The sequence below is a fragment of the Paramisgurnus dabryanus genome, chromosome 1, assembly GCF_030506205.2.
Source record: "Paramisgurnus dabryanus chromosome 1, PD_genome_1.1, whole genome shotgun sequence".
Taxonomy (NCBI): Eukaryota; Metazoa; Chordata; class Actinopteri; order Cypriniformes; family Cobitidae; genus Paramisgurnus; species Paramisgurnus dabryanus.
In genome coordinates, this window is record NC_133337.1 from 54495756 (window position 1) to 54520332 (window position 24577).

At 39.5% G+C, this 24577-nt stretch overlaps 1 protein-coding gene across 3 annotated transcripts in view; it reads right to left on the bottom strand.

Annotated features, from left to right (window-relative positions):
* Positions 1-19060: 19060 nt before the first annotated feature.
* The window catches only part of afap1 (actin filament associated protein 1), a 77136-nt gene continuing 71619 nt past the window's right edge, over positions 19061-24577 (bottom strand). For all 3 annotated transcript variants that reach the window (XM_065242356.2, XM_065242355.2, XM_065242357.2), the window contains 3 exons: positions 22603-22793; positions 22307-22471; positions 19061-21517 (listed from right to left, as the gene is read on the bottom strand). In XM_065242356.2, the coding sequence (XP_065098428.1) occupies positions 21491-21517; positions 22307-22471; positions 22603-22793 (383 nt within the window). In that variant the 3' untranslated portion in view covers positions 19061-21490. The remainder of the gene's footprint in view (positions 21518-22306; positions 22472-22602; positions 22794-24577) is intronic.

Consider the following 24577-nt stretch of genomic DNA (forward strand, 5'->3'; position numbering starts at 1 on the left):
AAGAAATGCCGTCTGTTATATGTTTGTTCTTTTTTCCAGGTGGTCTAGTATAGGAGATGTGTCACCAGACTGAGTTTTTTTTTGGTCTCTGACCTTGTAAAGCTCAGATTTAAAGGGGGGTACCTATGATTTCGGCACGTGCTGCCAAAATCATACTCCCTTGCATTACATGCTTCTTAGTGAATCTAAACACTTGTGCTTTTTGCAGGTGTTCTACGAGAAGAGATGTGCCACCAGAATGAGTTTTGTGGGTCTCATGATTTGCGTTTAAAAAGCACGCAGTGTGAAAAGTCGTGCAATACATATGCCAAATTCTAATCCTTCCCATTCACTAAATACAGCCATCTTTTTGTGTCGTTTTATTTATTGGTTTCTCATCTTCCTGTTTTTAAACCGTTGTCGCTTGGGTGGTTACTGTACTAAGAACATGGTAACCACAAAATAACCATGGTTTTTAAAAGCCATAGTTTAAACCATGGTTAGTGTGGTAAAACTATGGTTTTGCTGATAGTAACAAATGCATGACTTTTAACACTGCATGTTATTTATACACAAATCCAGAGAATGGGAAGGGATTTAGTAACACTGGCTGATGAATGGACAGGAAAACGACAATTGACACAAGTATTCCTTAGCACTCCAAACATTATTTCTTGCGCTGAACTTTCTTTTCACATGTTTGTGAGAAACACTTCACTACTGTTAAAGATTATTTTTCCTGTGTAATATTGATATAAAGAAAATCCAACTATTATTCAAATCACAATATTTAACTTATTGTACTTTTCATTGAATCAATTAAAACTCATTCTGGTGACAAATCTCGTACTGTAGAACACCTGCAAAAAAGCACAAGTGTTTAGATTCGATAGGAAACATTTAATATAGGGGAGTATGATTTTGGCAACACCTGCAGAAATCATACCCCCCTTTAAATCTGAGGTTTGCAAGGTCAGAGACAAATAAAACTCATTCTGGTGACACATCTCCTATACTAGACCACCTGGAAAAAAAGCACAAACATATATCTTAAGTAATAAGCATTTAACCTTGGGGGGTATGATTTTGGCAACAGCTGCCGAAATCATACCCCCCTTTAAATCTGAGGTTTGCAAGGTCAGAGACTAATAAAACTCATTCTGGTGACAAATCTCCTATACTGGAACACCTACAAAAAAGCACAAGCATATATCTTAATTAATAAGCATTTAACCTTGGGGGGGTTTGATTTTGGCAACACCTGCCGAAATCATACCCCCCCTTTGGATCTGAGGTTTACAAGGTCAGAGACCAAAAAAACTAATTCTGGTGACACATCTCCTATACTAGACCACCTGGAAAAAAAGCACAAACATATATCTTAAGTAATAAGCATTTAACCTTGGGGGGGTATGATTTTGGCAACAGCTGCCGAAATCATACCCCCCTTTAAATCTGAGGTTTGCAAGGTCAGAGACTGATTAAACTGATTCTGGTGACACATCTCCTATACTGGAACACCTACAAAAAAGCACAAGCATATATCTTAAGTAATAAGCATATAACCTTGGGGGGGTATGATTTTGGCAACAGCTGCCGAAATCATACCCCCCCTTTAAATCTGAGGTTTGCAAGGTCAGAGACTAATAAAACTCATTCTGGTGACAAATCTCCTATACTGGAACACGTACAAAAAAGCACAAGCATATATCTTAAGTAATAAGCATTTAAAGTAGGGGAGTATGATTTTGGCAACAGCTGCCGAAATCATACCCCCCTTTAAATCTGAGGTTTGCAAGGTCAGAGACTAATAAAACTCATTCTGGTGACAAATCTCCTATACTGGAACACGTACAAAAAAGCACAAGCACATATCTTTAGTAATAAGCATTTAAAGGGGGGGGAGTATGATTTTGGTAACAGCTGCCGAAATCATACCCCCCTTTAAATCTGAGGTTTGCAAGGTCAGAGACCCATTAAACTGATTCTGGTGACAAATCTCCTATACTGGAACACCTACAAAAAGCACAAGCATATATCTTAAGTAATAAGCATTTATAGCAGGGGGGGTATGATTTTGGCAACACTTGCCGAAATCATACCCCCCCTTTAAATCTGAGGTCTGCAAGGTCAGAGACCCATTAAACTCATTCTGGTGACAAATCTCCTATACTAGAACACCTGGAAAAAAGCACAAGCATATATCTTAAGTAATAAGTATTTAACCTTGGGGGGTATGATTTTGGCAAAGCTGCCGAAATCATACCCCCCTTTAAATCTGAGGTTTGCAAGGTCAGAGACTGATTAAACTCATTCTGGTGACACATCTCCTATACTAGAACACCTGGAAAAAAGCACAAGCATATATCTTAAGTAATAAGCATTTATTGCAGGGGGGGTATGATTTTGGCAACACTTGCCGAAATCATACCCCCCTTTAAATCTGAGGTCTGCAAGGTCAGAGACCCATTAAACTCATTCTGGTGACACATCTCCTATACTAGAACACCTGGAAAAAAGCACAAGCATATATCTTAAGTAATAAGCATTTATTGCAGGGGGGGTATGATTTTGGCAACACTTGCCGGAATCATACCCCCCTTTAAATCTGAGGTCTGCAAGGTCAGAGACTAATTAAACTGATTCTGGTGACAAATCTCCTATACTGGAACACCTACAAAAAGCACAAGCATATATCTTAAGTAATAAGCATTTATAGCAGGGGGGGTATGATTTTGGCAACACTTGCCGAAATCATACCCCCCTTTAAATCTGAGGTTTGCAAGGTCAGAGACCCATTAAACTCATTCTGGTGACACATCTCCTATACTAGAACACCTGGAAAAAAGCACAAGCATATATCTTAAGTAATAAGTATTTAACCTTGGGGGGTATGATTTTGGCAAAGCTGCCGAAATCATACCCCCCTTTAAATCTGAGGTTTGCAAGGTCAGAGACTGATTAAACTGATTCTGGTGACACATCTCCTATACTAGAACACCTGGAAAAAAGCACAAGCATATATCTTAAGTAATAAGCATTTATTGCAGGGGGGGTATGATTTTGGCAACACTTGCCGAAATCATACCCCCCTTTAAATCTGAGGTCTGCAAGGTCAGAGACCCATTAAACTGATTCTGGTGACACATCTCCTATACTGGAACACCTACAAAAAAGCACAAGCATATATCTTAAGTAATAAACATTTAAAGTAGGGGAGTATGATTTTGGCAACACTTGCCGAAATCATACCCCCCTTTAAATCTGAGGTTTGCAAGGTCAGAGACCCATTAAACTCATTCTGGTGACACATCTCCTATACTGGAACACCTACAAAAAAGCACAAGCATATATCTTAAGTAATAAACATTTAAAGTAGGGGAGTATGATTTTGGCAACACTTGCCGAAATCATACCCCCCTTTAAATCTGAGGTTTGCAAGGTCAGAGACCCATTAAACTGATTCTGGTGACACATCTCCTATACTGGAACACCTACAAAAAAGCACAAGCATATATCTTAAGTAATAAACATTTAAAGTAGGGGAGTATGATTTTGGCAACACTTGCCGAAATCATACCCCCCTTTAAATCTGAGGTTTGCAAGGTCAGAGACCCATTAAACTCATTCTGGTGACACATCTCCTATACTAGAACACCTGGAAAAAAGCACAAGCACATATCTTTAGTAATAAGCATTTATTGCAGGGGGGGTATGATTTTGGCAACACTTGCCGAAATCATACCCCCCTTTAAATCTGAGGTCTGCAAGGTCAGAGACCCATTAAACTCATTCTGGTGACACATCTCCTATACTAGAACACCTGGAAAAAAGCACAAGCATATATCTTAAGTAATAAGCATTTAACCTTGGGGGGGTATGATTTTGGCAACAGCTGCCGAAATCATACCCCCCTTTAAATCTGAGGTTTGCAAGGTCAGAGACCCATTAAACTCATTCTGGTGACACATCTCCTATACTAGAACACCTGGAAAAAAGCACAAGCACATATCTTTAGTAATAAGCATTTATTGCAGGGGGGGTATGATTTTGGCAACACTTGCCGAAATCATACCCCCCTTTAAATCTGAGGTCTGCAAGGTCAGAGACCCATTAAACTCATTCTGGTGACACATCTCCTATACTAGAACACCTGGAAAAAAGCACAAGCATATATCTTAAGTAATAAGCATTTAACCTTGGGGGGGTATGATTTTGGCAGCAGCTGCCGAAATCATACCCCCCTTTAAATCTGAGGTTTGCAAGGTCAGAGACCCATTAAACTGTTCTGGTGACACATCTCCTATACTAGAACACCTGGAAAAAAGCACAAGCATATATCTTAAGTAATAAGCATTTAACCTTGGGGGGGTATGATTTTGGCAACAGCTGCCGAAATCATACCCCCCTTTAAATCTGAGGTTTGCAAGGTCAGAGACCCATTAAACTCATTCTGGTGACACATCTCCTATACTAGAACACCTGGAAAAAAGCACAAGCACATATCTTTAGTAATAAGCATTTATTGCAGGGGGGGTATGATTTTGGCAACACTTGCCGAAATCATACCCTCCTTTAAATCTGAGGTCTGCAAGGTCAGAGACCCATTAAACTCATTCTGGTGACACATCTCCTATACTAGAACACCTGGAAAAAAGCACAAGCACATATCTTTAGTTAAAGCATTTAACCTTGGGGGGTATGATTTTGGCAACAGCTGCCGAAATCATACCCCCCTTTAAATCTGAGGTTTGCAAGGTCAAAGACTGATTAAACTGATTCTGGTGACACATCTCCTATACTGGAACACCTGGAAAAAAGCACAAGCATATATCTTAAGTAATAAGCATTTATTGCAGGGGGGGGTATGATTTTGGCAACACTTGCCGAAATCATACCCCCCTTTAAATCTGAGGTTTGCAAGGTCAGAGACTAATAAAACTCATTCTGGTGACAAATCTCCTATACTGGAACACCTACAAAAAAGCACAAGCATATATCTTAATTAATAAGCATTTAACCTTGGGGGGGTTTGATTTTGGCAACACCTGCCGAAATCATACCCCCCATTTGGATCTGAGGTTTACAAGGTCAGAGACCAAAAAAACTAATTCTGGTGACACATCTCCTATACTAGACCACCTGGAAAAAAAGCACAAACATATATCTTAAGTAATAAGCATTTAACCTTGGGGGGGTATGATTTTGGCAACAGCTGCCGAAATCATACCCCCCTTTAAATCTGAGGTTTGCAAGGTCAGAGACTGATTAAACTGATTCTGGTGACACATCTCCTATACTGGAACACCTACAAAAAAGCACAAGCATATATCTTAAGTAATAAGCATTTAAAGTAGGGGAGTATGATTTTGGCAACAGCTGCCGAAATCATACCCCCCTTTAAATCTGAGGTTTGCAAGGTCAGAGACTAATAAAACTCATTCTGGTGACAAATCTCCTATACTGGAACACGTACAAAAAAGCACAAGCACATATCTTTAGTAATAAGCATTTAAAGGGGGGGGAGTATGATTTTGGTAACAGCTGCCGAAATCATACCCCCCTTTAAATCTGAGGTTTGCAAGGTCAGAGACCCATTAAACTGATTCTGGTGACAAATCTCCTATACTGGAACACCTACAAAAAGCACAAGCATATATCTTAAGTAATAAGCATTTATAGCAGGGGGGGTATGATTTTGGCAACACTTGCCGAAATCATACCCCCCCTTTAAATCTGAGGTCTGCAAGGTCAGAGACCCATTAAACTCATTCTGGTGACAAATCTCCTATACTAGAACACCTGGAAAAAAGCACAAGCATATATCTTAAGTAATAAGTATTTAACCTTGGGGGGTATGATTTTGGCAAAGCTGCCGAAATCATACCCCCCTTTAAATCTGAGGTTTGCAAGGTCAGAGACTGATTAAACTCATTCTGGTGACACATCTCCTATACTAGAACACCTGGAAAAAAGCACAAGCATATATCTTAAGTAATAAGCATTTATTGCAGGGGGGGTATGATTTTGGCAACACTTGCCGAAATCATACCCCCCTTTAAATCTGAGGTCTGCAAGGTCAGAGACCCATTAAACTCATTCTGGTGACACATCTCCTATACTAGAACACCTGGAAAAAAGCACAAGCATATATCTTAAGTAATAAGCATTTATTGCAGGGGGGGTATGATTTTGGCAACACTTGCCGGAATCATACCCCCCTTTAAATCTGAGGTCTGCAAGGTCAGAGACTAATTAAACTGATTCTGGTGACAAATCTCCTATACTGGAACACCTACAAAAAAGCACAAGCATATATCTTAAGTAATAAGCATTTATAGCAGGGGGGGTATGATTTTGGCAACACTTGCCGAAATCATACCCCCCTTTAAATCTGAGGTTTGCAAGGTCAGAGACCCATTAAACTCATTCTGGTGACACATCTCCTATACTAGAACACCTGGAAAAAAGCACAAGCATATATCTTAAGTAATAAGTATTTAACCTTGGGGGGTATGATTTTGGCAAAGCTGCCGAAATCATACCCCCCTTTAAATCTGAGGTCTGCAAGGTCAGAGACCCATTAAACTGATTCTGGTGACACATCTCCTATACTGGAACACCTACAAAAAAGCACAAGCATATATCTTAAGTAATAAACATTTAAAGTAGGGGAGTATGATTTTGGCAACACTTGCCGAAATCATACCCCCCTTTAAATCTGAGGTTTGCAAGGTCAGAGACCCATTAAACTCATTCTGGTGACACATCTCCTATACTGGAACACCTACAAAAAAGCACAAGCATATATCTTAAGTAATAAACATTTAAAGTAGGGGAGTATGATTTTGGCAACACTTGCCGAAATCATACCCCCCTTTAAATCTGAGGTTTGCAAGGTCAGAGACCCATTAAACTCATTCTGGTGACACATCTCCTATACTAGAACACCTGGAAAAAAGCACAAGCACATATCTTTAGTAATAAGCATTTATTGCAGGGGGGGTATGATTTTGGCAACACTTGCCGAAATCATACCCCCCTTTAAATCTGAGGTCTGCAAGGTCAGAGACCCATTAAACTCATTCTGGTGACACATCTCCTATACTAGAACACCTGGAAAAAAGCACAAGCATATATCTTAAGTAATAAGCATTTAACCTTGGGGGGGTATGATTTTGGCAACAGCTGCCGAAATCATACCCCCCTTTAAATCTGAGGTTTGCAAGGTCAGAGACCCATTAAACTCATTCTGGTGACACATCTCCTATACTAGAACACCTGGAAAAAAGCACAAGCACATATCTTTAGTAATAAGCATTTATTGCAGGGGGGGTATGATTTTGGCAACACTTGCCGAAATCATACCCCCCTTTAAATCTGAGGTCTGCAAGGTCAGAGACCCATTAAACTCATTCTGGTGACACATCTCCTATACTAGAACACCTGGAAAAAAGCACAAGCATATATCTTAAGTAATAAGCATTTAACCTTGGGGGGGTATGATTTTGGCAGCAGCTGCCGAAATCATACCCCCCTTTAAATCTGAGGTTTGCAAGGTCAGAGACCCATTAAACTGATTCTGGTGACACATCTCCTATACTAGAACACCTGGAAAAAAGCACAAGCATATATCTTAAGTAATAAGCATTTAACCTTGGGGGGGTATGATTTTGGCAACAGCTGCCGAAATCATACCCCCCTTTAAATCTGAGGTTTGCAAGGTCAGAGACCCATTAAACTCATTCTGGTGACACATCTCCTATACTAGAACACCTGGAAAAAAGCACAAGCACATATCTTTAGTAATAAGCATTTATTGCAGGGGGGGTATGATTTTGGCAACACTTGCCGAAATCATACACTCCTTTAAATCTGAGGTCTGCAAGGTCAGAGACCCATTAAACTCATTCTGGTGACACATCCCCCATACTAGAACACCTGGAAAAAAGCACAAGCACATATCTTTAGTAATAAGCATTTAACCTTGGGGGGTATGATTTTGGCAACAGCTGCCGAAATCATACCCCCCTTTAAATCTGAGGTTTGCAAGGTCAAAGACTGATTAAACTGATTCTGGTGACACATCTCCTATACTGGAACACCTGGAAAAAAGCACAAGCATATATCTTAAGTAATAAGCATTTATTGCAGGGGGGGGGTATGATTTTGGCAACACTTGCCGAAATCATACCCCCCTTTAAATCTGAGGTCTGCAAGGTCAGAGACTAATTAAACTGATTCTGGTGACAAATCTCCTATACTGGAACACGTACAAAAAAGCACAAGCACATATCTTTAGTAATAAGCATTTAAAGGGGGGGGAGTATGATTTTGGTAACAGCTGCCGAAATCATACCCCCCTTTAAATCTGAGGTTTGCAAGGTCAGAGACCCATTAAACTGATTCTGGTGACAAATCTCCTATACTGGAACACCTACAAAAAGCACAAGCATATATCTTAAGTAATAAGCATTTATAGCAGGGGGGGTATGATTTTGGCAACACTTGCCGAAATCATACCCCCCCTTTAAATCTGAGGTCTGCAAGGTCAGAGACCCATTAAACTCATTCTGGTGACAAATCTCCTATACTAGAACACCTGGAAAAAAGCACAAGCATATATCTTAAGTAATAAGTATTTAACCTTGGGGGGTATGATTTTGGCAAAGCTGCCGAAATCATACCCCCCTTTAAATCTGAGGTTTGCAAGGTCAGAGACTGATTAAACTCATTCTGGTGACACATCTCCTATACTAGAACACCTGGAAAAAAGCACAAGCATATATCTTAAGTAATAAGCATTTATTGCAGGGGGGGTATGATTTTGGCAACACTTGCCGAAATCATACCCCCCTTTAAATCTGAGGTCTGCAAGGTCAGAGACCCATTAAACTCATTCTGGTGACACATCTCCTATACTAGAACACCTGGAAAAAAGCACAAGCATATATCTTAAGTAATAAGCATTTATTGCAGGGGGGGTATGATTTTGGCAACACTTGCCGGAATCATACCCCCCTTTAAATCTGAGGTCTGCAAGGTCAGAGACTAATTAAACTGATTCTGGTGACAAATCTCCTATACTGGAACACCTACAAAAAAGCACAAGCATATATCTTAAGTAATAAGCATTTATAGCAGGGGGGGTATGATTTTGGCAACACTTGCCGAAATCATACCCCCCTTTAAATCTGAGGTTTGCAAGGTCAGAGACCCATTAAACTCATTCTGGTGACACATCTCCTATACTAGAACACCTGGAAAAAAGCACAAGCATATATCTTAAGTAATAAGTATTTAACCTTGGGGGGTATGATTTTGGCAAAGCTGCCGAAATCATACCCCCCTTTAAATCTGAGGTCTGCAAGGTCAGAGACCCATTAAACTGATTCTGGTGACACATCTCCTATACTGGAACACCTACAAAAAAGCACAAGCATATATCTTAAGTAATAAACATTTAAAGTAGGGGAGTATGATTTTGGCAACACTTGCCGAAATCATACCCCCCTTTAAATCTGAGGTTTGCAAGGTCAGAGACCCATTAAACTCATTCTGGTGACACATCTCCTATACTGGAACACCTACAAAAAAGCACAAGCATATATCTTAAGTAATAAACATTTAAAGTAGGGGAGTATGATTTTGGCAACACTTGCCGAAATCATACCCCCCTTTAAATCTGAGGTTTGCAAGGTCAGAGACCCATTAAACTCATTCTGGTGACACATCTCCTATACTAGAACACCTGGAAAAAAGCACAAGCACATATCTTTAGTAATAAGCATTTATTGCAGGGGGGGTATGATTTTGGCAACACTTGCCGAAATCATACCCCCCTTTAAATCTGAGGTCTGCAAGGTCAGAGACCCATTAAACTCATTCTGGTGACACATCTCCTATACTAGAACACCTGGAAAAAAGCACAAGCATATATCTTAAGTAATAAGCATTTAACCTTGGGGGGGTATGATTTTGGCAACAGCTGCCGAAATCATACCCCCCTTTAAATCTGAGGTTTGCAAGGTCAGAGACCCATTAAACTCATTCTGGTGACACATCTCCTATACTAGAACACCTGGAAAAAAGCACAAGCACATATCTTTAGTAATAAGCATTTATTGCAGGGGGGGTATGATTTTGGCAACACTTGCCGAAATCATACCCTCCTTTAAATCTGAGGTCTGCAAGGTCAGAGACCCATTAAACTCATTCTGGTGACACATCTCCTATACTAGAACACCTGGAAAAAAGCACAAGCACATATCTTTAGTAATAAGCATTTAACCTTGGGGGGTATGATTTTGGCAACAGCTGCCGAAATCATACCCCCCTTTAAATCTGAGGTTTGCAAGGTCAAAGACTGATTAAACTGATTCTGGTGACACATCTCCTATACTGGAACACCTGGAAAAAAGCACAAGCATATATCTTAAGTAATAAGCATTTATTGCAGGGGGGGGTATGATTTTGGCAACACTTGCCGAAATCATACCCCCCTTTAAATCTGAGGTCTGCAAGGTCAGAGACTAATTAAACTGATTCTGGTGACAAATCTCCTATACTGGAACACCTACAAAAAAGCACAAGCATATATCTTAAGTAATAAGCATTTATTGCAGGGGGGGGTATGATTTTGGCAACACTTGCCGAAATCATACCCCCCTTTAAATCTGAGGTCTGCAAGGTCAGAGACTAATTAAACTGATTCTGGTGACAAATCTCCTATACTGGAACACCTACAAAAAAGCACAAGCATATATCTTAAGTAATAAGCATTTAACCTTGGGGGGTATGATTTTGGCAACAGCTGCCGAAATCATACCCCCCTTTAAATCTGAGGTTTGCAAGGTCAGAGACCCATTAAACTCATTCTGGTGACACATCAGAGGAGTACGTTATTGAACCGAAGTCGCTTTGTCGTTAGTGTAGTTTGCAACGTCTGAGACCCATAAAACTCATAACAATAAGCCTTTCATGTAGGTAAGTATGATTTTGGCATTACCTGTGTTCTATTAAACTGCCCTTTATGGAACCAGAGGCACAGGCTCCACACCCGAAACTGTCAACAGCAAAGTGTTGTTTGTTAAGCTGAGGGCAGTATAATTTCTGCAGGTGTCCTGTTTACACTGCTGAAAGTACAGTATGGTCCCCCCTAAAAAAGATCCTGTTATAGTTCATCATAAGGGATATTACAGTGTGTTAGCTATGGCAGGGGGAAATATACTGGCAACAAAAGAATATAAGCATTGACATTTACATGTATTCATTTGGTAGGGACTTCTTCCAGTGACTTACGAAAAAATATTTATTAAACATTGTTACACACAGTTTAACAATTGGAAATGTTCAATTGAAACAATTGCTTTATATTGCACTTATTGTATCATAGTAGTAATAATAATAAATATATAATAATAATAAATAATAATATAGTACAATAGAAGTAAATGTCAAATTAGATCTTTCTGCATGGAACAGGATTATCTTTAACCATTTAAAAAATTTGCAAGTATGCTATTTACAGACATTTGGACAGCACTCATTTAGAATTTTATTTCATTTTATTCCATCGTCAGATTTATCTGCTTCCTTATTATCTTTAAGAATGTGTCTCTCTAACTTTCTCTCTATTGTATATACGAATGTAACTTGTTACGTGTACACAAATCTCAGATGTAAAATAACACAGGTCAGTGGTGTTCACATTTAAGGTGTAATGACGAGTTGATATAATACAACAACATCGCAAATTAATTATTAAGAGCGAACGTCAAATAAGTTTAGAGACTTTACTTATAATTTACCCCCTGAACACGCAGCCCACTTATATAAATCACAGTACAAAACACACCGTACAAATGCACGGAACAGCAGCCTGCAATCAACGCTAGTCACAAATGTTAAAGCAGAGCAACAGTTCAGATGTAAAATATAAGTAACTTAAACACGATGTTTACCTAAACTGAGTTTAGTCGTCATTAAAACAGATAGTATTTCACACACTGTCTAATCCTTCGATCAATTTTTGCCAATATTTAAGGAAAACAATGATTTTAAACATATTTTCAGACAGACGTAAACTAAACCAATCGCACCAGAATCATCGATTGGCGTCAAGCGCGTGCTCGCGAGGGGGAGTCAGATTCTGGCAGGGGGTACGTTTTCGGCACAACACCGGCCTTCGCAGATTCGGCAAGCCAAACATCACCCTGGCCCCAGACGTTCGCAGGCGACCGAGGGGTGTCACAACCGAACACCCCACGCGATGCAGCTCCGGGGACCGCGTTCGGGTAAACGAAGACGCCATCGCCCAGCATGAAAGCGGTAAGACTCCGCTTGTTATTGTAACATGTACTACTTGCCACATGTATAGTTTAGCTTCTGCTGTTAGCATAGAGGGGTTTACATGCACTAAGTGTATTGAAGTATTAAGGTTAACTGAGAAGGTTGCTGAACTAGAATCGCGCATCCGAACGCTAGTTGAGGATAGCAAAACCGCTAATGTTACTGTCGCAAATAATCTATCGAGCGAAAAGACTAATGGCTCGGTTCCGACATCAGATGCTAATATAAATATTACAAATACTGTATCGAGCGCGCATAGTGTTTATCAAAATACACATGGCTCGGTTCCGTCATCAGAGTCAAGTCGGCGGTCAAACTGGGTGACTGTTAGGCGGCATAGTCATATAAGGCGTCCTTCTAAGACCCATAACGTAACGACAATTTCTAACAGATTCGATCCCCTAAGGAGTATACCAGCTGAAACACCTTTTAAAAGTGCCCTGGTCATTGGAGATTCTATACTCAGGAACACTAACATTGAGGCACCAAACACCATAGTCGACTGTATACCGGGAGCCAGAACGTCTGACATTAGATCCAAACTTAAAGTGCTGGCTACTGCTAAGCGGAAGTTTTCTAAGATTGTTATTCACGCCGGCACGAATGACACTAGGCTCCGCCAGTCGGAAATCACCAAAGATAATATTAAGGAGATGTGTGAAATTGCAAAAACAATGTCAGACAATGTAATATGCTCTGGTCCCCTCCCCGCCTACCGGGGAGATGAAACACATAGTAGATTAGTGTCTCTCAATGGATGGATGTCAAAGTGGTGCCCTCAGCATAACGTAGGGTTTATAGACAATTGGAAGCATTTCTGGGGAAGACCATTTCTCCTAACCCGAGATGGCCTTCACCCGTCATCGGAAGGAAGTGCTATACTCACTAAAAATCTGATCAATAGTCTTATTTCTGATATAGTATGACTATCCAGGGCCCAGGTCAGGAAACAGACGGATCGGCTTAACCGTCCATCTGTTAGCTGCCGTGATATGTCAAGACCACTTATATCCCAGCACTTCGAGTCAATCTTACCGAAATATCAGCACATTTCAACTGTATCTGTTCCCCGAACAAATAAATACAGGGCACCGCTTGTTACATCTGGTACAAATCTGATTCAAATAAAATTAGAAAACAATACATTAACAGATGAATCTCGATTCTTAAAATTCGGCCTTCTTAACATTAGATCGCTTACCAATAAAGAACCTATTGTCAATGAAATAATTACAGACCAAAACTTAGATGTACTCTGTTTAACAGAAACCTGGCTTAAAGCAGACGACTACATTAGTTTAAATGAATCCACCCCACAAGACTATTATTATAAACACGAACCTCGATTAAAGGGGAGAGGGGGTGGTGTAGCTACAATATACAACACAATGTTTAAAGTAAACCAAAAATCTGAGCTAAAATTTAAATCATTTGAAGTAATGTTGTTAAATATGGAAATAACTGATCGTAACCACAAACAGCTTTCTTTTGCTTTAGCGACAATCTATAGACCACCGGGCCACCATGCAGATTTCCTTAATGAAATAGCAGATTTCCTATCTGAGCTTGTAGTCACTGTAGATAAAGCTCTTATTGTTGGTGATTTTAATGTCCATGTGGACAACCCAAAAGACGCATTAGGACGTGCGTTTATAGATGTTCTAAATTCTCTCAATATTAGACAAAACGTGACAGGGCCAACGCATACTCGTAATCACACATTAGACTTAATTCTGTCACTCGGACTCAATATTAATGACGTCGAAATATCACCTCAGAGTGATGCAGTTTCTGACCATTACCTTGTGTCATACACTGTACTTCTAGATAGGATCACTCAATCTACAACATGCTACCGACTAGCCAGAACAATAATTTCCACCACTAAAGATAGCTTTATTAGCACTCTTCCAGACCTGTCCCAAATGAAACATGTAGCAGATAACTGTGACGATTTAGATATTGAAATAGAAAACCTAAACAATGTCTGTTCTAACACATTGGATGCCGTTGCTCCCATTCGAAAAAAGAGATTCAAAGAAAAACCGCCAGCTCCATGGTATGACCATCACACAGCAGCCCTTAAAAAGGCAGCTAGAAAAATGGAAAGAAATTATAGAAGCACAAAGTTAGAAGTATGGCGCGCAGCATGGAAACAGAGTGTTAAACACTACAGACAGGCTATTAAAACCGCCAGATCTACATATCTTAGCAAGCTTATAAATGAGAATCATAATAACCCTCGTTTCCTCTTTAGCACAGTTGCGAAACTGACTAGAAACAAAGAACAAACAGAAACCAATAGTAAACTTCAACACAATAGTAACGACTTCATGAACTTCTTTTCTAACAAAATTTCGGCTATTAGGGAAAACATCGTAGCTACCCAGGCAGCCACCACTCTACCCATTAGTTCACTTAACACTAGACTACCATACGAACATCTTGATTCATTTAAACCTACTACAATAGATGAGCTCTCTAAACTAGTCACATCATCCAAATCATCGTCCTGTATATTAGACCCCATTCCCACAAAACTACTTAAAGAAGTATTCCCTGTAGTGTCAACCCCGGTTCTAAATATCTTTAACTCATCGCTAGAAATAGGATACGTTCCAACAGCTTTCAAACTAGCAGTTATTAAACCGCTGATTAAAAAACCACAGCTTGACCAAGGAGAACTTAATAACTTTAGACCAATCTCAAATCTCCCTTTTCTTTCGAAAATATTAGAAAAGGTAGTGGCAAGCCAGTTACGCACATTCTTGACAAATAATAGTACATATGAAAAGTTCCAATCAGGATTCAGGCCCCACCATAGCACAGAGACAGCGTTGCTTAGAGTTACAAATGACCTCCTATTAACATCCGATCGTGGTGAAATCTCAATTCTTATATTACTAGACCTTAGTGCAGCATTTGACACAATAGACCACAGAATCCTACTCAATAGACTAGAAAACTATGTTGGTATCAGTGGTCAGGCGCTAGCCTGGTTTAGGTCATATCTAACCAATCGCTATCACTTTGTTTATGTAAATGAGGAAGAGTCATATCACTCCCTGGTTAAATACGGTGTACCGCAGGGATCAGTTTTAGGTCCTATCCTGTTCTCGTTATACATGTTACCCCTAGGAGACATTATCAGGAAACACAACATAAGTTTTCACTGCTATGCGGATGATACCCAGCTTTACATCTCCTCGCATCCCAGCGAAACACACACGTTTTCTAAGCTAAAAGACTGCATTAGCGATGTTAGTGACTGGATGGCACATAACTTTCTTAAGCTCAACTCCAATAAGACAGAGGTACTTATTATTGAACCAAATCGCTACAAACATAATATGTCAGATTACAAATTGCACATAGATGGCTGTACTGTGGTGCCATCTTCCACGGTTAGGAACTTAGGTGTGATGTTCGACAGCAACTTATCCTTTGATAGTCATATTGCCAACGTCTGCCGCACAGCATTCTTCCATCTTAGAAATATCTCAAAAATACGCCATATACTGTCTACATCTGACGCAGAGAAGCTTATTCATGCTTTTATGACCTCTAGAATAGACTATTGTAACTCGCTACTCGGGGGATGCCATTCAAATCAGGTCAACAAGCTTCAGCTAGTTCAAAACGCTTCTGCAAGGGTACTTACTCGATCTAAGAAGTATGACCACATAAGCCCAATTCTGGCATCTTTACACTGGCTACCAGTTAAATATCGCATCCAATTTAAAATATCATTAATCACCTACAAAGCTTTAAATGGCTTAGCACCCTCATATCTTAGAGAATTACTATCAGAATACAATCCATCACGCACACTACGGTCGCAAAATTCTGGCCTATTGATTATCCCTAGACTATCAAAAGTGTCTAAAAGTGGAAGATCCTTTTCCTACTTAGCCCCTAAGCTCTGGAATGATTTACCAACCGATGTCCGAGAATCAGACACAGTCGATCATTTTAAATCTAGACTTAAAACTTTTCTCTTCAACAAAGCATTCGCATAATTTGTCTAGTAAAGGTTCTTAACTCGCAATAGTTATTTTCACGGAACAAAGCACTCACGGTCATAACACAGACCAACCAAATAAATAAATAAAAACCTTTTCTACATGAACACTTAAAATGAATTGCATTAAATAGTTTGCCACCGTTTGCCACTGAACCTGCATTAACGACGACAGTGGGGCTTTCGGCCTTAGTCAAACGGTTTGGCACGTATGGTCGGGTTGCGATTTTGGTGCTTTCGTGTGTCTTGTGAATAGTATGCCATACAGACCCGTTTGCCACTGAACCTGCATTAACGACGACAGTGGGGCCTCCTGCCTTAGTCAAACGGGTTGGTATGTATGGTCGGGTTGCGTTTTTCGCGCTTTCGTGTGTCTTGTGAATAGTATGCCATACATACCCGTTTGCCACTGAACCTGCATTAACGACGACAGTGGGGCCTCCAGCCTTAGTCAAACGGGTTGGCACGTATGGTCGGGCTGCGATTTTGGCGCTATCGTAAGTCTTATGAATAGTATGCCATACAGACCCGTTTGCCACTGAACCTGCATTAACGACGACAGTGGGGCTTCCGGCCTTAGTCAAACGGGTTAACACGTATGGTCGGGTTGTGATGTTTTTGGCGTCTTCTCCTGGTCCTGTAAATGGTATACAATATAGACCCGTTTGCCACTGAACCTGCATTAACGACGACAGTGGGGCTTTAGGCCTTAGTCAAACGGGTCGTCAGGTTTCATTTTCTCTTAAAGATCGGAAGGTGACCCTTATTTACCATATATACCCTCGCATTGGGCCCCCAATTTGCTAAATCCTCAACTGTGGATAATATTATTATGCCGCAATATTTAGTCTGTCTGGAACTAAGCTGAGTTAAACCACATCACTGTGTGACACTTCAATACATATGAACGGCTGCTACGCTAATACGATTTTGTTTTTCTCTCCCTGTCTCGTCCTCGACCCGAGGACGAGACAAACAGACCCAGTCCCGGTAGATGTGAAAGTCGGCACACCTCTGATCTACTGGCCGTCCTTCAACGTTATGCCCAGCTGATACCTGACCAACGATCACCGGCAGAACCGCTTAATCTCCGCTAAATCTCCATTTCCGTTCTCCCAAGGGTTTTTCCCTCCTAGGACTTATTTTTCCTCGGATAAAAGCACGGGGTTTTTTTTCTCCTAGGGGGTTTTTCACCCCGGGGAGGCAGCCTTTTTGGGCTTTACCTAGCTTCCTCTTCTATACGTTGCTTTAGTAATACGTGCAATTATAATATTGAGTCATAGCCGCAGCAAATTTAACTGCTCATGCTATCATGTATTCTGTTGTGCTATCTGTCGTTTTCTGTGCTTTTCACTGCTTCTATTTATGTAAAGCTGCTTTGAAACAATTGACTTTTGTGAAAAGCGCTATATAAATAAAATTGAATTGAATTGAATTGTGTAGAAAATGTATGGTTTTAAATGTGACCGTCTCAACGTTATATTAGTAGAGATTCATCTTCTTGGCACAACGCCAAAGTTCGCCAAAGTTCACGCGGGCGCGGAATCTCACATGCTCACATGAGGTAAAATTTAATGCAAAAATCCGTTCCTCTAATAATTGTATCTAAACATATTTTTTAAAATCATTATTGAACATTAAAATCAATCACGTGGCTATAGCTGATGTCATTTTCGTTGTTTATATACTTTATGGATTTAAAATTACATAAATTTTATATGATAATGTAGTTGTTGTGCAAAATGCATTAATGACACAATTAAACAAGCCATTAAGACTTAAATAAAACATGCCGTTTCAGATGTGAATATGATGCAAATGTGTCATTATTCCGATTGAATAGTATTTGATATGAAAGTTAGTCATCACTTTTATTTTGGAGGTTTTTGCATGAAAGCAGGGGTTTTCAGATTGTTAGAAATGTAAGTGCCATGGAAAAGACTGAAAGCTCTATAATATTTCGTTTGATGTCTGTGTATACACAAATTTCTGGGAGCTGTTGACACTGTGCCCCCTTAAAAAAAATTGGTGCATGACGCCCCTGACTGAACCTAAATGGATAATTTACTGAAAAATGATAAAAGTCTGTCATCATTCACACACTCAAGTTGTCCAAATTTCTTTGTTCTGCTGAACACAAAGGAAGATAATTTGAAGAATGTTTGTAAAATCTCAGATCTGTGGCATCATTGAATTCCATAGTAGGAACAATTACTATGGGAGTGATTGGACAATAAACAAATATTCTCAATATATCTTCCTTTGTGTTCAGCAGAACAAAATAATTTATACAGGTTTGAATCAACAAGTTTTTTTATTTTTCGGTAAACTATCCCTTTCAATCCAGATCAAATTGACAAATGACAATAAAATATCATATTTTTTTTGCTTCCGCAAGAGGTCGCTATTTGTCTAGTTGAGTCAGTGGACTATTAAAAGACCAGTATATATTAATTAATTAAAGAATCATATTTTATAACAAGAGACCCATGTGAAACAAAATGTAAGAACAAAAAGTTTGTAATGCAATTTAATGTAATGCAACAGTGTGAATCTGTGTACTGAACTACAAGACTAAGAGCAACATGAACAACATCAGGGTCATTATTATCATTTCTCATATCCCTTCATAGTTAAATGAAAGCCATTAAAATAGTGCCAGTGAAGCAGCACTTACAGTGAATAAAAGACAATGAACCACAGACAGGATAATCTTCAAAAGCAGTTTAATTATTTTTATGTACAGTCCTTTAGTTGCCAAGTTGACAACAGTCGAGAGCAAAATAAAACGGTATTATTCATAAGGTGCAAAACAAACAATAGTGTTTTTAAAAGCCCTTCCATCCACCATCTCCCACCCTCAAAGCAAAATGACCTATAAAGCGAAATTGTTCACATTCCGTAACATATGACCCTTATTTCTGCAGCGACACAGAAAACAGCTTGAACTTAAAATATTTTACTGTTTCAAAACAATAACTCAACATCACTGTCCAAAGAGTTAGCAGTTGTACAGATCTATTAAAGAATCACATCTACTTTGAGTTGGAGACAAACATATTTCATAGTCTCTTTTCAGTCAAATGCACTGATACAAGCTTTTATTATCCAGTGCAGCATTTTACAAAATAACTGGACAAATACTGTCACATAAAAGTTATGGGTCCAGATAGAAAAGAATAGAAAAATGTGTCTAAAAAATGGCAGGAGGCTTCTTATAGCATAAGATGCATCACGTCAAAAGCTAAGCTTCACTGTGCAATAAACAAGAAGTTATAAATGTGATACTGTATGCACATGAATATGTCACACACACATCTATATAAGCACCAAACCTCCAAAATTTTGTTGAATTAGGAGTTAACAGTTTAAGCATTGCTTAAAAGCACCATCTTGATATAAAAGTGAGACAAACATTTTGACTTTCAAGATCTCTGCCAGACATTCTTTTGTTAAACCAAACATTCGGTACTTTGAAGTAAACACGCGCTTACACCTGCATATGAAAAGCTAAAAAATTCAGTCTGAAAAATTGTAATGCAATTTCACATACAGATGTTTTTGTTTTACCATACAGTACATATACAGTATAACTGTCAGTGTATTGATGTATTGCAGTGTTCAGATGAGGATGAATACATTCACACAAGTACACACACACACACACACACACACACACACGTACACACACACATTCTGGTTTCCATGTTTTGTGGGGACATTCCATAGACGTAATGCATTTTATACCATACAAACTGTATATTCTATTCACCTTACCTGCCCCATTCCCTAACCCCAAGCATCACAGAAACCTTTCTGATAACTTAGATTTTTAAGAAACATCATTCTGTTTGATTTATTAGCTTGTTTCCTCATGGGGACATCAAAATGTCCCCACAAGGTCACAAAAACACTGGTATTCCTATATTTCTGGGGACAATTGGTCCCCACAATGTGATAATTACCAGGTACACAAACACACACACACACACACACACACACACACACACACACACAAGACTGTTTCCATTGCAGTGGCTACATAAGCATGACTGCAGTGTGTGTTGGGGGAAGTTAAAGAGACAGTTCACCCAAAAATAAAAATGCTGTCATCATTCACTTACGGTCATGTTGTTCTAAGCCTGTATGTGTTTCTTTATTCTGTTAATCACACAAGAAGATTATGATAAATAAGCACATAGTTGATGGTCCCTATTGCAAAACAAATGCTATGGAAGTCGATGGGTACCTTCTACTGTGTGCTTACCATTATTTATCAAAAATAAATTGTGTGCATACAGGGTGAGTAAATGATGACAGAATTTTCATTTTTGGGTGAACTATCACTTTAAGTGAAAGCAAAGGAGTATTTTCAGGCCCAGTTTCCAAATGAGCCAGCCAATAGAGGGCCACACCCTGGCCTAAGCCGCCTTGTTCCCTATGGGCTGTTGTTACCATAGAAACTGCTCCAGCCAAATGTCTGGACAGATCATCGAATTGAAAGTAACGGGCCAGGAACCAATAAGGAGGAAAGGCTTGTAAAACACTTTCATACCGATTACACTTTTTCTTTAAAGAACGAACTTTGAAATTGTAATTTACATTTATCCCATTCCCAATAGAAGCTGCTCTCTATTAATAGCATGAAGCTAAATTAAGGGCAATACTAAATATAGACAAAAACAAACACAGAGAGGCTTATATTTACTTAAACATTTACAAATAAATACTTGGAGATTTTGTCTTCCATTGATGGCTTCTCGAAAGCTTTTAGACGCAAGTGATTCCCGACTGAGACCAGTGAATGTCTATACATGATATAACATGCACTTACAGTATATAGTTTGCAGTTATGGACCATAATCTGAGACACAAAGCATATGCTTTACAACATAATAAAAAATCTATGTATTAATGTGGTTTACTATTGAAAATCATCATTATTCAGGCATGATGCTTGAATAACAATAGTAAAATAGAAGGTAACTTGGTTAACTGGACTCAGTCAAACTTCTGCAGAACTGAATTTCTTTTCTGAAAGATGATGTGTCTATGGTTCAGTCAATTCCACTTCAAAATCGTTCCGATATGGACAAAATTAAATAAATAGATATAATTAAAGAAAAGTTGGTAATAAACTTATGTGCCAGATTTCATCTCCCATTCCTGTAAAGAAAAGAAAAGAAAGTTACACTATGCAGTTTGTAGAAAATAAAGATATACTTAATAATTAAAGAGCCCTCTAGGTGCATCTGACATGTTTTGTTTTCACAAATGTCATTTCATTGGTATTTAACAAATTTGACTCTATTTTGCTGCAAAACCCTCTAAGTGCATGCAAAAGTCTCCAGTCACTCTTCACAGTCCTTTCTGAATAAAGGTAAAAGGCTCAAAAATTCGTCCAATATACTAATATATTCAGTAAACCTCCTTTAACTGGTTAAAAAAACTCTTGCACCATGACGTACGCACGCCATCGTTCATCCAATTCTTCTTCCGTGGACTTAGAGGAGTTTGCTAATAAAAATCGCCATTGCGTTTAATTGATTCTGCCAACAAAGCAGTATTTCTGAATGGCCTGAGCAGAGGCAGAGTTTGATGGGGCAGTGCCCCCAAGACCAAAGCCAATTATGATTTTGTCGGAGCTATCAATGAAATAGAAAAAAAAGAATTCATATTTTATTTGTCTAATCGTATTATTAGGTAGACTGAGGACCTTACGGCTAAAATGTTTTCATTTCAATTTAAACCATATTTAAAACCATAAAGACGCACTATCTCGCTAATCTCAAAGTATTGCAGTACCCTTGTTTGCCTGTAGGTGCCCCAATGCGCAAATGTAAAACTTTAATATCATATGTCATTTTTGACAGAAATGACGTTTAGCAGCTTTTGCATCTAAGTGATGCTTAGAATAAATGTTTGGGGTGCGAACCTATGCATGAACTTACTGACCTTGGCTTTCTTGAGGACGTGTCCTCGCACAGGTGAGGCTTTCTGTTGCGTCTGTCTGCGCAGCAGAGAGGCGCTGTTGATGGGTAGAGAGCAGGTCTCAGTGTCGCTGGTGTCACAGCTGGACATGGGCGAGTTGTCCAACATCCTCCTTAATAACACTGGAGACTATAAACAGACAAGACACACTTTGACCTCCCCTGTCTTTGATGTCCAAAAACTGCAAGTGATCTAAACCTACAGTTAGATCATTTCTATGTACAGTAATTTCTCTGTAAATTGCTGCTGTTTTTACAGACCTGTGGGCTGGAGCTGCCCGTTTTGGGTTCAATGGTCAAGCCCAAAGTTACACCTCCGTTCAGGGCTTTCTTCAGACTTTCCTTCACCTCCGTCAGCTCCAGCTCCAGATTCACTCGCTCCTCCTCTTTCACTTTGCATTCCTCTTCCACTTTCTTAAGTCTCTCTGTCAGAGAGGCCTGAGCTCGCTTACCTAGATCAACACAACTTGCTGTTATTTAGTGAGGATGTCATACCAACACAGCAAAACGAGATACACTCACCTAAAGGATTATTAGGAACACCTGTTCAATTTCTCATTAATGCAATTATCTAATCAACCAATCATATGGCAGTTGCTTCAATGCATTTAGGGGTGTGGCCCGGGTCAAGACAATCTGCTGAAATCCAAACTGAATGTCAGAACGGGAAAGAAAGGTGATTTAACAATTTGAGCGTGCCATGGTTGTTGGTGCAAGGCGGGCCGGTCTCAGTATTTCACAATCTGCTCAGTTACTGGAATTTTCACGACCATTTCTAGGGTTTACAAAGAATGGTGTGAAAAGGGAAAAACATCCTGTATGCGGCAGTCCTGTGAGTGAAAATGCCTTGTTGATGCTAGAGGTCAGAGGAGAATGGACCGACTGATTCAAGCTGATAGAAAAGCAACTTTGACTGAAATAACCACTCGTTACAACCGAGGTATGCAGCAAAGCATTTGTGAAGCCACAACACACACAAACTTGAGGCGGATGGGCTACAACAGCAGAAGACCCCACCGTGTACCACTCATCTCAACTACAAATATGAAAAAGAGGCTACAATTTGCACGAGCTCACCAAAATTGGACAGTTGAAGACTGGAAAAATGTTGCCTAGTCTGATGAGTCTCAATTTCTGTTGAGACATTCAAATCGTAGAGTCAGAATTTGGCGTAAACAGAATGAGAACATGGATCTGTCATGCTTTGTTACCACTGTGCAGGCTGCTGGTGGTGGTGTAATGGTGTGGGGGATGTTTTCTTGGCACACTTTAGGCCCCTTAGTGCCAATTGTGCATCGTTCAAATGCCACGGCCTACCTGAGCATTTTTTCTGACCATGGCCATCCCATTATGACCACCATGTACCCATCCTCTGATGGCTACTTCCAGCAGGATAATACCACATGTCACAAAGCTCGAATCATTTCAAATTGGTTTTTTGAACATGACAATAAGTTATAATATACCATTGTCACCAGATCTTAAACCAATAGAGCATCTGTGGGATGTGGTGGAACGGGAGCTTCATGCCCTGGATGTGCATTCCCACAAATCTCCATCAACTGCAAGATGCTATCCTATCAATATGGGCCAACATTTCTAAAGAATGCTTTCAGCGTCTTGTTGAATCAATGCCACGTAGAATTAAGGCAGTTCTAAAGGCGAAAGGGGTTCAAACACAGTAGTAGTATGATGTTCCTAATAATCCTTTTGGGGAGTGTGTATTTTGATGTTAAATATACAGTTTTCTTGGATGGGATGATATTTCAGTGTGGGCAAGGCTACCCACAACAATGTCACAGAAAAGTGTCATGTTGCGTGTTATGGTTGTGGCTGGTTAAAGGTGCACTGTGTAACTTTTAAAAGGATCTCTTGACAGAAATGCAATATAATATACATAACTATAGTATCAGTGGTGTATAAGACCCTATTAAATGAACTGTACTGTTTTATTTCCTTAGAATGAGCCATTTTTATCTACATACACTGTGGGACTCCTAACATGTCGCTCTGCCATGTTTCTACAGTAGCCCTAAACGAACAAACTGTCATATAGAGCGTGTTTTGTCACTACATTGTTTCAGACGATGACGTGTTTGTCCTGTGAAGCTACCGTAGCTTCTCTATGCGTTTCGAAAGGGAGGAAGGAGCTGTGGACTGAACGGCTGTGGATCTCAACGCTAGATGCCGCTAAAATCTACACAGTGGATCTTTAAAACTCACATACCAAAAAACA